Source organism: Rutilus rutilus (assembly GCF_951802725.1).
Source record: "Rutilus rutilus genome assembly, chromosome: 2".
Lineage (NCBI taxonomy): Eukaryota > Metazoa > Chordata > Actinopteri > Cypriniformes > Leuciscidae > Rutilus > Rutilus rutilus.
This window is the reverse complement of record NC_140210.1, coordinates 303,237-315,877: the sequence shown is the minus strand read 5'-3', so window position 1 is coordinate 315,877 and position 12,641 is coordinate 303,237. Positions and strand designations below refer to the sequence as shown.

The window sequence follows — 12,641 nt, the reverse complement described above, 5'->3', positions numbered from 1 at the left end:
ATTACTGAGAAGCTGCTTTGAAACAACTGTACTGTATAAAGTGCTGTAGAACAAAGCAGATTGACAAGCTGTTAAACTCTGCAGTTAGGCTGCAAATCAACCTTTAAAAATAAAGGTTTCAAAGGGGTTTTTCAAAGCGACGCCATAGAAGAACCATTTTTGGTTTCCCAAAGATCCTTTCAGTTAACAGTTCTTAACTCTTTCCCTGCCATTGACTGAATTTTCCAGCGATCCGTGTTTTCACTGTTATACGGTAGGGGGCGCTATTACACATCTTCTTAAAGAGTAGAGAATCTCCAGATTAAAACACAGGAGAAGAAGAAGCAGAAGCAGAAGCATTGCTGACGCACATGTAAATTATAACGCGATCATCAAACTTTAAACAGCATCAAAACTGCCGAACGTTACTGAATGAAATGCTGAACCCATTAGGAGGAAGCGACTGTGACTCGATCTACTCCATCTCTGTTTATGATCATCGTTCTGAATCCCATCCGGACGAAGACTTTGACAAAAACACCATTTTCTCAGCTTTTTGATGAAACTTACCCACATTCAAGTGTTGTTGATCAAATATAATGGATGAAGCTGGAATAAAAGCTTCTTGCTTTTGATATATTGCATGTTCAGATATTGAAAAATATTCTGTTTTTGTGAAAATGATCAAAAATGCTGGTGGGGAAAGAGTTAATAAAAACATTTTTTTCTCTTAGTGTGAAGAACATTATAATAATCTTAAGAACCTTTAGTGTAATGGAAAGACTTCATGGATGTTATTAAAGGTTAAGTGGGTAAATGCCAATAAAGAGACGTTATTTGTAAGAGTGTCGGGCAGGATAACTCCTCAGTGTCGACCGGAGAACTGAGAGGAATGTAATGCGCGTGAGGACGTGATGTTTCCCACCTATATCGGCCACGTCCAGGCAGTGTCTCTGCGAGGTCCGCGGGCCCGAGCCCGTGTGAGCCGTCACTATCATGCAGTAGATCTGCCAGACCTGCGTGTGTTTGGCGTCGAAGAAGCAGCTGTTGTTGCCGCCGCTGGTGTAGTCGGGACAGTCCTGATCAGCGCCATCACTGCGGAGATCACATGACCACATCACTACACATGACTCATGATGACGCTCTATATGAACCATCATCTGACGGGATCTCACCCAATCTTGTACTGAAGCGTGTAGGTGATGTTGTCCTGCCCCTCGATGGGATGCCACCAGCAGGTGAAGTCCACCATGTTGGGCGATCGGCAGAGGTGAATGAACGGCCTGGTGCCATCTGAAACACACACACACACACACACACACACACACACGACTGATGATCTCCAGTTATGAAGTACAGGAAGCACTTTCAGAATGAACACTGAAGCTGTTTTACACTTAAGGCCCGTTTACACCAATAACGATTTCTACATCAGCGTGATATATGGCGCACGATATCATTCGGTTTATTATTAGCGATTATTATGTATGCACTATATTGACAAAAGTATTGGGACACCCCTGTAAATCATTGAATCTTGTGTTCCAGTCACTTCCATGGCCACAGTTGTATAAAATCAAGCACTAGGCATGCAGACGCTTCTACACACATTTGTGAAAGAATGGGAGTTCTTTCAAAGGGTGGCCAACTCCATATAAAACCCTACGGATCAGGAATGGGATTATCATGTGCATGTAAAGCCAGGCGTCCCAAAACTTTTGGCAATATAGTGTATATATATATGGTTATGCAATCATTTAAGATATTTCTACTCATATTGGAACCCCACTGATAGTGGGCGGAGACACAGCCGACTGTGAGTTTGATTGACAGCCACATTCAAACATCCTGCCTGAACATGAACAGATTTGCTCATCTCTCTCTCTTCATCTGATTCTCACACAAGCGCGTGTTCATCAGCTGATACTAACTCAGTTATTATACAGCTTCAAGCTAAACACAACAACACAACACACTCCATTAAGCAGTTTTCAAAGGCATCTGGCTCATTTCCGTCTGTTTGAGATTATGACTTGTGGGCTAATGCTAGCAGCTATGCTAATCTGATTTAGCCGCTATGCATTCCTACAAAACACGGACACAAAGAGCGTGTTGTGAGCGAGTCATAAAGCAGTTAAAACCGGCTTAAAGGTTCAGCAAAGTTTATAAAGTTCATACAGAATCATTTGAGAAGCTGTTACAGTGGACAGTTTACATTACGCTACTAAAGCAGTTCATACAGAAACATGAAATGAATACAATACTTATGCAAAAACAACAACTGAGAATATATATTTGTCAGGTTTAGCTCACCTTCAGGTACAAAACTATGGTTAAGTAAATACAAACAGAAACTGAGGCACAGTTTTATGAAGCAGAATAAATAGAATTGGACTCAAACTCAAGTTATGAAGCCCTCATGACACAGATTACACACACCTCACACACACACACACACACACACACTTCAGTGTTCTGGCCTTCTCTCCGTCTCCATGGTGATCCGTCTTCACCTAAGACAACCTTGCGACCTTTCACTCGCATTATGAATCAGTCTGTGATTCCATCATATATCATCTAAATATTAATTCATTTGTGCGAACAACATCTTGAGCTATTCATTACATACAGTTACAGTCATCAGCGTCACCGTGGGCAACAGTGGTCAGGTCGCCGTGGGCAACAGTGGTCAGCCAATCAGGAGGAGGGAGAATTGACTGTGTCCCACTTCAGGTCTAAACCAGTAATCTTCAAATGGGCATGAAAGGGAAGTTGTGCTATTGTGCCGTATATCCGAGTGAAACGCTTCTGGAACAAGAACAAATGTGTCTGTGGGATGTGGGAAAATTGTGGGAAATCGATTGGATGGTTGTGGTTTGCTATTGGCTGATCTCATGTGAGTGACAGGTTATAGCCCCGCCCTCGTCATCAGAGAAGAGATGCTGCAAGAGGAAGATATTCTGATTCAAGATTTCCATAAAATAAGATTTGTCTGTTGTGATTTCCGATGTTTTGTGAGTTTTTCTGAGGTTCAGCGTCACGGGATCGGTGCAGCTTTTCATGCATTCATTCATTCGCTTTCTTTCAGCAGCTGATAATATTCAAGGACATATTCAACACAAACGCTGCATGTGCAATGTTGAGGATCTGACGTCACGCGTGAAAGATGAACCCGAGCGGATCGAGTCTCTGAGAAATATGATCTCGACTTATTGTTCTGCTACCAGCAATCTCTTTCAAACTTTACAAAGAGCCACAAACAAATTAAATACAGGTTTGTGTAGATATACAAAAACATGAACACTTTACAATAAAGTCCCATTAGTTTATGCATTAACTATTAATGAGCAATACATTTGTTCCAGCATTTATTCATCTTTGTTAATGTTAGTTAATAAAAATACAGCTGTTCGTGTAGTTCAGTGACGTGAACCAGTGGAACCAGTGCAATCTGCACACAACTGTAATGAGTTTAGAGCAACGTTTGTGCATTTGTTCATCAGAAACCAGTCAGAGATTCCTGGAATAATCCGGGTGTGTCTTGAGGAACGAGATCCAGGACAAACATGATCCTCCGGAGCAGAAGAAGAGAATGTCAACATCTGAGGAGTTCTTCATGGCAAAAACACAGAGCGAATAAATACCAAACAAAACAACAGTTAATATTATACAAGATGTCTATTCTAAAACCTTTTCTGCTCAAATCTCACTGAGCAAGTGAGCTCACTACATGAAGAATCTACAGTGTTGAATATAAAGTGTGTGTTGAAGAACATTCACAGAGTTAGTTTGGGTCTTTAAGCAGAAACCATCTCATGATCCTTCACTCTTACACTCAATCCCAAACTGGAAAAACCTGCTTCTCCTCGTATAAACAAAGACACGGCCGTCACACACACACACACACACACATGCACGAACACACCCTGGCACCAGTGGCTAACACAATGCTAAATCAGATGTATGTACAATAACACTACGATGTCCAGCAATCGATTTAAATAGTACATTGGGTTTAATACATAGGTCCAATATATGTGGACTATCTGAATAAATATTATCTCAAAAGATTGATAATATTAGAGAGAAAATTATAACCATGCAACCGTCTACTACAGTATCGCATCAGGGAGAGCACTGTAGTGTCTCTGAGGAAAATTCGATTCATTCGTTGCTATAGAAGAGGAAGAATTCGCTAAACTCGTTAAATCATCTAAATCTACAACATGTATGTTAGACCCTATACCGACTAAGCTACTGAAAGAGATGCTCCCAGAGGTCACAGATCCTCTTCTTAATATCATTAATTCATCTTTGTCTCTAGGATACGTACTGAAAACCTTTAAGCTGGCTATGATTAAACCGCTTGTTAAAAAACGCAACTTGTTCGTACAGAATTAGTCAATTACAGGCCGATCTCGAATCTACCCTTTCTGTCAAAGACACTAGAAAAGGCAGTATCTTCACAACTGTGTTCCTTTCTAGAAAGAAATGATATCTGGAGGATTTCCAGTCAGGATATAGGCCGTACCATAGTACTGAGACTGCTCTCGTTAGAGTCACACATGATCTGCTCTCATCATCCGATCGTGGTTGTGTCTCTCTATTGGTGTTACTCGATCTTAGTGCTGCATTTGATCACAACATTCTTTTAAATAGACTAGAAAACTATGTTGGCATTAGTGGAATTGCACTAGCATGGTTTAAATCATACTTATCTGAACGATATCAGTTTGTAGCAGTAAATGAAGAGATGTCAATCATTAGTTCAGTATGGCGTACCACAAGGCTCAGTACTAGGACCGTTGCTGTTCACTCTGTACATGCTACCCTTGGGAGATATCATTAGGGAGATATCAAACTCGTCTCCATACCGGCGTGACTCCGACTTCCAACCAGAGGAACTGGATAATATTATGAATGTTCCGATCCAATCTGACCTCTGACCTGTGATGCTGAATCATAATCACACACTGTTGGTTCGTTGGCCAGAGGAGAACTGAGTCTGAGTCTGGTTTCTCCCAAGGTTTATTCCTCTATTCTGTCACTGATGGAGTTTTGGTTCCTTCACTGTCGCCTCTGGCTTCTGGCTTGCTTAGATGAGGACATTTAATATTCAACAATATTATTGATCTGCCTTACTTCAGGTGGACAATCTGCCTTACTTCAGGTGGACGATGACGCAACTTTCTTCTAGAAACAAACTTTGTTGTATTATTTTCATGTTATCACTGTGAAGCTGCTTTGATACAATCTGTATTGTAAAAAGCACTATATATAAATAAAGGTGACTTGACTTGACTTACACTAACCCTACCCAACACACACACACACACACACACACACACACACACACACACACACACTACTGCTCATTACAGTCAGAAAACCATCTTCATCCACATTTTCTCCATAATTCTCTAACTAACTGTCTAAACTGCCAAACTAATCGACTCTAACAACTTCCCATCATGCACTGCTTCACGCCTGGAGCATGCGTTGGGTTTCTGCCTCGTGAACATCAGAATCTATAATTCAGGACAGACGGCGCATGTAAACATGAATGATTTATTTAAGACGAGTGCAGTGAGCTCATCACCACATCAGATCAGCTACAACACAACAGATTTGTGTTTGATTTGAAGCAACAAAGAAAAGTGCAATTTGGACAAAAATACAGACGTATAAGACTGTGAACTGAACAGCTTTAGTGAGGGAAAGAACTACAATCCCATGAAGCATTGCAAACAGAATAATGGAATGAAAAACATTATATTTTTATTGCAAAATATGCATATATATATATATATATACTCAGTGGGCGGAGCTAACAAGCTCTTTTGACACGTCTTGCTCTGATTCGTGGAATCTCACGAACGGCATCATGGGTAATGTAGTTTTTCACCAGGAATTCCAGTTAAACACGATTATTTTAAAGATGAGTTGAAATAATGCGGGCTGAAGCACATACTATCGCTCACACACAGTAGGGCTTACTTCCGACTACTGCGCTTTATATATGTACAGAACTTTAGTGAGATAAAAACTTCACATCTGAAACACAATCATCTGTAGAAACACACAAATGAGCTCATGTGACGTGTGTAATCATGACTAATAGATTACAGCATTACTGCACTGATCCTGATGAGTGAAGAAGCTCATCCACAGTCCCGAAGATCCTGCGCTGATCCATGAGGTGTTTACATGCATCACATTAATCTGTTTACATATTTAATAGGGCTGTCAAAAATACTGCAGTTAATATTTTCAGTTTAACACGTTTTACAAACAATATAACATTTTGTAGCTTTAAGAAAGATTCATATATATATATATATATATAATACAGTGAAGGCTATGCAGTGTTATTTTACATTTGATCACTTCATTCAGATTCTGTATTATATTCTAAAGCTGAACGGCTATAATTACTCATTTCATCCCCAGAAACTGAGAAAACAAAAATTTCAATTAATTACAGAACAATCTGAGATGATTAAGTCCAAGCTTCACTCGTGTGTGTGTGTGTGTGTGTGTGTTGCTCTTCACTCGTTTGTTTGTGTGTGTGTGTGTGTGTGTGTGTGTGTGTGTGTGTGTGTGTGTGTGTGTGTGTGTGTGTGTGTGTGTGTGTGTGTGTGTGTGTGTGTGTGTGTTGCGCTTCACTCACCATCCTGCAGGGAGGCGCCAGATGCGCGAGGGGACGAACTCAGAGCCGAGGAGACCAGCGTCCAGTGCAGAACCAGCAGAAGAACACACAGCATCACGAGCCCTGCAGAACACACACACGTCAGATACATGCTTCACTGAGAAACACTGAGACACACACACACACACACACACACACACACACACACGCACACAGCATCATGAGCCCTGCAGAACACACACACACACACACACACACACACACACACACACACACACAGCATCACGAGCTGGAGACCAGAGCCCTGCAGCGCACACACACACACACACACACACACACACACACACGCACATCTCTCATGGTTTGAGTCATGAGACGCATCGCAGGACACAGTCGTCTGTCGCCTGTAGCCACACACATAAACACACATAAACACACATTAAGGCACATTTTGTTGGAGAGTGGAAAAATCACTGAAAGTGCCTGTTATGCTATTTTAAGGTACAGCAGGTTCACACGCATCAAAGCTCAAAAACTCATTGTAATTTCCTCATAATCTCCACGGCAGAACCAATGTCTGAAGTAGGGCCGTCAAAATGGCTGAAAAGCTCAATTCGAATTTCTTTCTTAAATATTAGTTATTAATATTGGGGTGGTGTATTAGTTATTAATATGGGGGGTGGTGTAGCGCAATGGATAAGACACATGCCTTTGGTGTGAGAGACCCGGGTTCGAATCCACTGTGAGACACCAATGTGTCCCTGAGCAAGACACTTAACCCCTAGTTGCTCCAGAGGCGTGCGACCTCTGACATATATAGCAATTGTAAGTCGCTTTGGATAAAAGCGTCAGCTAAATGAATAAATGTAAATGTAAATTAATATTAATATTAGAATTAATTTAATTCTAAAGGCAATGCTTAATGTTAAAGGTGATATATTATGCCCTTTTCACAAGATGTAATATAAATCTCTGGTGTCCCCAGAATGTGTCTGTGAAAATTCAGCTCAAAATACCAGATCATTTATTATAGCTTGTCAAATTTGCCCCTTTTTGGGCGTGAGCAAAAACACGCCGTTTTTGTGTGTGTCCCTTTAAATGCAAGTGAGCTTTAGCTCCGCCTCCGTTCAGAAGAGGGCGGAGTCTTTACACCAGCTTCAGATTCTCCGGCAATAACAAAACCGGCCAATCTCACTCATCCAGAATCCCAGAATAACCAGTAGCGAGTGCAGCCTTACGGAGAGACTCAGGAAGAGCTTCTGAATGTTAGTGAAGACATTTGTGTAGTTGTTGTGTAGTTACATTGATCATCTCATCATCATGTTGAACTTCTCCACAAGTGTCCACAGTTCCTGAGGTCTTTATAAGACAGCGGTGACATGTTCTGGTCAATAGTGTTCAGTGCTCGTCTGTGCTCAACCACAGAACAGTTTCAGGCTTTGCTGGATCTTTATCATTGTGTTAGAACTGGTCTCTGTTGTCGCGTGTGAAACCAAATGTCGGCTGGTGTGTGTAAACGTGCAGATTAAGGGCCGGTAATAGTGAGCTGGAAAAATAACTGTATTGTCTCATATGTCCACAAGAGGGCGCAAGCGAGCGCAATATAAACCACGTCAAGCATCGCATCTTTTATTGAAATGACATTCACTATTTAAAGTGCATTAACTTTTTAAACAATTGTTCTTAAATAAAACAATTTCTTTAATGTGCATGCAGGGAAAATGAGGTTACAATAGTGCATATAACTGTAAGTGCATCAGTAACCTGAGAACACACACTTCAACACACAGCGTAATGAACTACATGAACACACAACAGCAAACTGACATTCAGAAACACTCACTTCTACTCTCTACATCTACAGATAGATCATCACACACACCAGACGCTCTTGATCTGAGCGAGTGCTGAGTGCATTCTGTTGACAGTGTTTCAGCTGATGAACACATACACACACACACACACACACGCTCAGTTCTGACCAATTTTTCACACTGCGCACTGCGCTGTACTGGATAGGCTAACAGGAACACACCGCGTCAGTGACGTCATCATCATGTCTCGCGCCTCTCCACACACCAAAAATTGTAATGCACGGTTTTTGCATTCGAATATGCAGTTTTTTAAAAAATTCAACAAATATTCAAAATTCGAATGTCTATTTGAAACGCTTCGATCAAGGATTCAGTCTCTCTAAGCCCCGCCTCTCTGAGAGCTGCTCTGCTGTGATTGGTCAGAATGCAAACGCTCATTATCATATCTGAATCTCAGCTCTTGATCACAGTGATGCGAACAGTAACGATGCCGTGGGTTTTACCGTATCAATCTCAGAAAACAGCGTCTTCTCGACACGAACAACACGAACCAAACTCTTCCAGTCTCAGATACACTACAGTGTTTGAGGGCGGGGCTAAGAGATGCTGTTCAGCCAATGGACGGGCATTATGCAAATTAGTCAAATGTAAGACTGGAATTAGGTCGATTCTTTCTTTTGGGAGACTGCAGTTTTCAGACGCAGCCAACAACTCTTTATCTGACCTTTGACCTTTGCAAACCTTTTACATTCACAACCAGCTCTATTACACACATGACAGGGATTATCAGAAACGGCATAATAGGCCAGTGTATGGATGAAGAGCAGCGCCTCAGTTCCTCGAACCAATCATGACATTAACCAGTATTAAATTATTATTATTATTTAAAAAACTACTGGCATGATATTAGAAAATCTGCAACAGTTAGCATCATCAAATCCCACACAATCATGCTGATCGTTATAATAAAGTCACCGATGAATCATTCACAATATGGAACATGAATTAAGAGATTTGTTAACATTAAAGGAGCTTTTAATCAGATCATGTCGACTGGAGAAAGCCATATTTCCAGAAGATTAAACACAAACTCAATCCAGGACAAGAAACATTTGCTCAGTGACTGTAATTGCACATATAAGCTCTTTTCCTCGAAAGACCAAAGTTTGATCTAATAATGTTACACAAAAGCAGATGACGACATGAACGCATTATAAAAGCAGTCTTTAATCCATTAAGTCCAGTAATGAAAGCGGTGATTGTTCTGAATGATCAGAGTTCATGTGTGATCGTCCATTTACTCTGTTTCCGTGTCCCTAAAAACTCCAACCCTGTTCAATAATCCCCCCCCCCCCCCACACACACACACACACACACACACACACACACACAGGGCTTTAGAAGTGAAAAACGCCTTTATTTCTATCCTGGCTCCATACATGCGTTTGTACTGAAGCTTTTCCAATATCTGGAGGAGCTTAAGAGCTTAAAAAGAACAGCAAGAATAAGAGATTTAGCCTCCGCCGCCATTGTCACGGATTAAACGCTCGACGGATCATCTTTATTCCTGTCTGATCAATCCAGACATCTAGGATTCAGGATCGGCCCATGATCACATGCATCAAATACTTTTATAATTCAAATAATAAATTCATAAATATCCAGAATGTTCTGTGTTGATTTTCCACAGGTGTGTGAGCCGTGTTTTGTGTTCCGGAAGGAAATGTCCGGAAACTTTTTTTCCTGTCAGGACATCTGCGTTTTTCTACATAGTTTTTCTCACAGTGTGGAAGTGAATAAAAAAATAAAAAAATGAAACCATTAATGTGGGTTGTTTTTAATATCACTTGCTATGTTTACATCCAAGTTAAACTTGCACGCAAAATTTGAATATGGCATAAAACATAAAGCAGTGTTTCCATCCCACATGTTCAAGAGAACAAAATCATCACTTCCTGGCGCAAAATATCAGCAATAAAACGAAGATTCTGCATTCTTTCTCTTTCTCCCTCCATCATGAACGAGTGTGTCTCGAGCGTCAGACGAAACACAGCAAACGCTGTCATGCTCTCTGGCGTTCGGATGCTGGTGTTCGGGAACACACTCGTGTGTGTGAGACGCTTCTGGAGGGAGTTACACCAGATCATCCTGATCACACACTTTCAGAAACACCAGACCAACATTAGAGATGCTGCGACGCCATTGGTCCGCTGGTTACTCCAGTTATCCAATCACAGCTGACGCTGAGGCAAAGTCACATGAGTTTATTGAGGGATTTAATGATGTTTTATTAACAAAGTTCAGGAGGAGCACGTTCAGATAATAACACGACTGGAGAGCACTCAGCAGTCTCACCTCAATCCCTTGACCGTTTAGCAGCATCCCTCCACCCCCCCTTCAAACACTTCTAGTCCTAACCACTTACATACGGGGGGGTACTCTGGGATCGGGCCCAACTCCTCCCGGACAGCACGCCAAATACGCATTAAACTTTACCCCCTCTAACTGTATATAACTGTGAACTCGTGAATTCAGTAAATATGCTTCCATCGTAGTTTATGACTTCTTATCGGATAAAAAATGTTTCCACTTCAGTTCAACCGGGCACTGTTTGTCCCACTTTGTTTCCTCCCATCTTGTCCATGAAGAATGAAGATTACAGACGATTTGTTCTCTGTGATTTCTGTCCCTAATCTGAGCGGGAACGGGGTCAGGTGTCCAGATCGGACCTCTCGTTGGGTCACGTCAGTCGACAGATGGACGTCTACAGTCCAGATCTCAGTTAATTAGCTGATCAATAAGCTGCTTATAAGGTCGTAATGAGACAAACCAACACATCTCATTTACACACACACACACACACACACACACACACAGCATCATTTCTGCAGCCCAAACCGTTCGCACTGAATCAAAGTGTGTGTACATTATCCTCTAGTGACACGACAAATCAATGTTGATTAGCACTGGATAAACTAACCCTAACTAACCCTCACCTGTGACTGCCTTTTTCACCTTTTTAGCGTTTTTTCGGGACATTTAATTTAATATTCAACAATATTATTGATACGTCTGCATTGACACCATTATATGAGAACTGAACTGAGCTGGACGATTTTACAACAGAAATGAAGCTGAACTAACTTAAGCTGGACTGTGACACTATTTTCTTCTAGAAACAAACTTTGTTGCATTATTTTCCTGTTATCTCTGTAAAGCTGCTTTAAAACACTCTGTGTTGTAAAAAGCGCTGTATAAATAAATGTGACTTGACTTGACTGCCAGAGAGCAACAGAACCAAGAGTGCGTCACAGTTTCCAGGAGATCCTTCTCTAGACGACACGTTTCTGCCAAAACACATTACCGTTAAACCACCCGTACATGTTACCATTAAACCACCCGTATCACACTAGTCAAACAAGCATGAGCAGAGAACCGATCTTCAGATGCACACACACACACACACACTGTAAACGCCTCTGATATGATATTATTGTGGACTTCAGTCTGAGTTTAGATCATAAAGCTTCACGCGAGTGTCTCAGTGCTGTTCTTCTTCTGACTGCATGAACTCTAAAGCTTCTGATCTGAGTCTAATTATCTCTGAACTTCGGGTCACTGGGCCGAACCCTGACATGGGAATCAACCCTCATTAAACACACACATGTGCTTGAGGACACGGCCAGCAGCCGCGGCTCAGACTCAACTCATGCAATTCAATTCACATTTAGGCTATTTGTACAGCGCTTTCCACAATACACATCATTTCAAAGCAGCTTTACAGAAATGCATGAGTCCATATTACAGTTTAGAGAGATCTGTGATCAGAGGTGACTAAGTTATGCATTTCAGAAATGTACATATGCAAATCACGGTAAGCTAAAGATTAATTAATTTAAACAATGTAATAATTTAAGGTAGAAACAATAAGCTAAAATTGAGCTGAGCATCACGATCTTCATCAGATTCACACGCCGGCAGATTCATTTCCAAACGCTGTACAGAAACTAAAAACACAACTGTAAATTATTAAATCTGTCGGTTTTCCGCCTCGAGGCACGAGACTCGTTCAACGGTGAGCGAAGAAGAGAGCCGTAATTAAATGTAATTCATCCTGTCGGATCACGAATGTCTGAGGAAGGCGACGGTAAACGAGTTTTATGATCTAAACCATCCGCGAGTAAATAACAGGCTTGGTG

At 41.2% G+C, this 12,641-nt stretch overlaps 1 protein-coding gene across 1 annotated transcript in view; it reads right to left on the bottom strand.

The window, feature by feature from the left end:
• crfa4 (cytokine receptor family, class I receptor 4) overlaps window positions 1-12,641 on the bottom strand; it is a 28,886-nt gene that overhangs the window by 8,142 nt on the left and 8,103 nt on the right. Inside the window, exons 2-4 of the mRNA XM_084401885.1 lie at window positions 6,650-6,751; window positions 1,155-1,272; window positions 905-1,074 (exon numbers count right to left, since the gene is read on the bottom strand). Coding sequence (XP_084258011.1) covers window positions 905-1,074; window positions 1,155-1,272; window positions 6,650-6,743 — 382 coding nt within the window. The 5' untranslated portion in view covers window positions 6,744-6,751. The remainder of the gene's footprint in view (window positions 1-904; window positions 1,075-1,154; window positions 1,273-6,649; window positions 6,752-12,641) is intronic.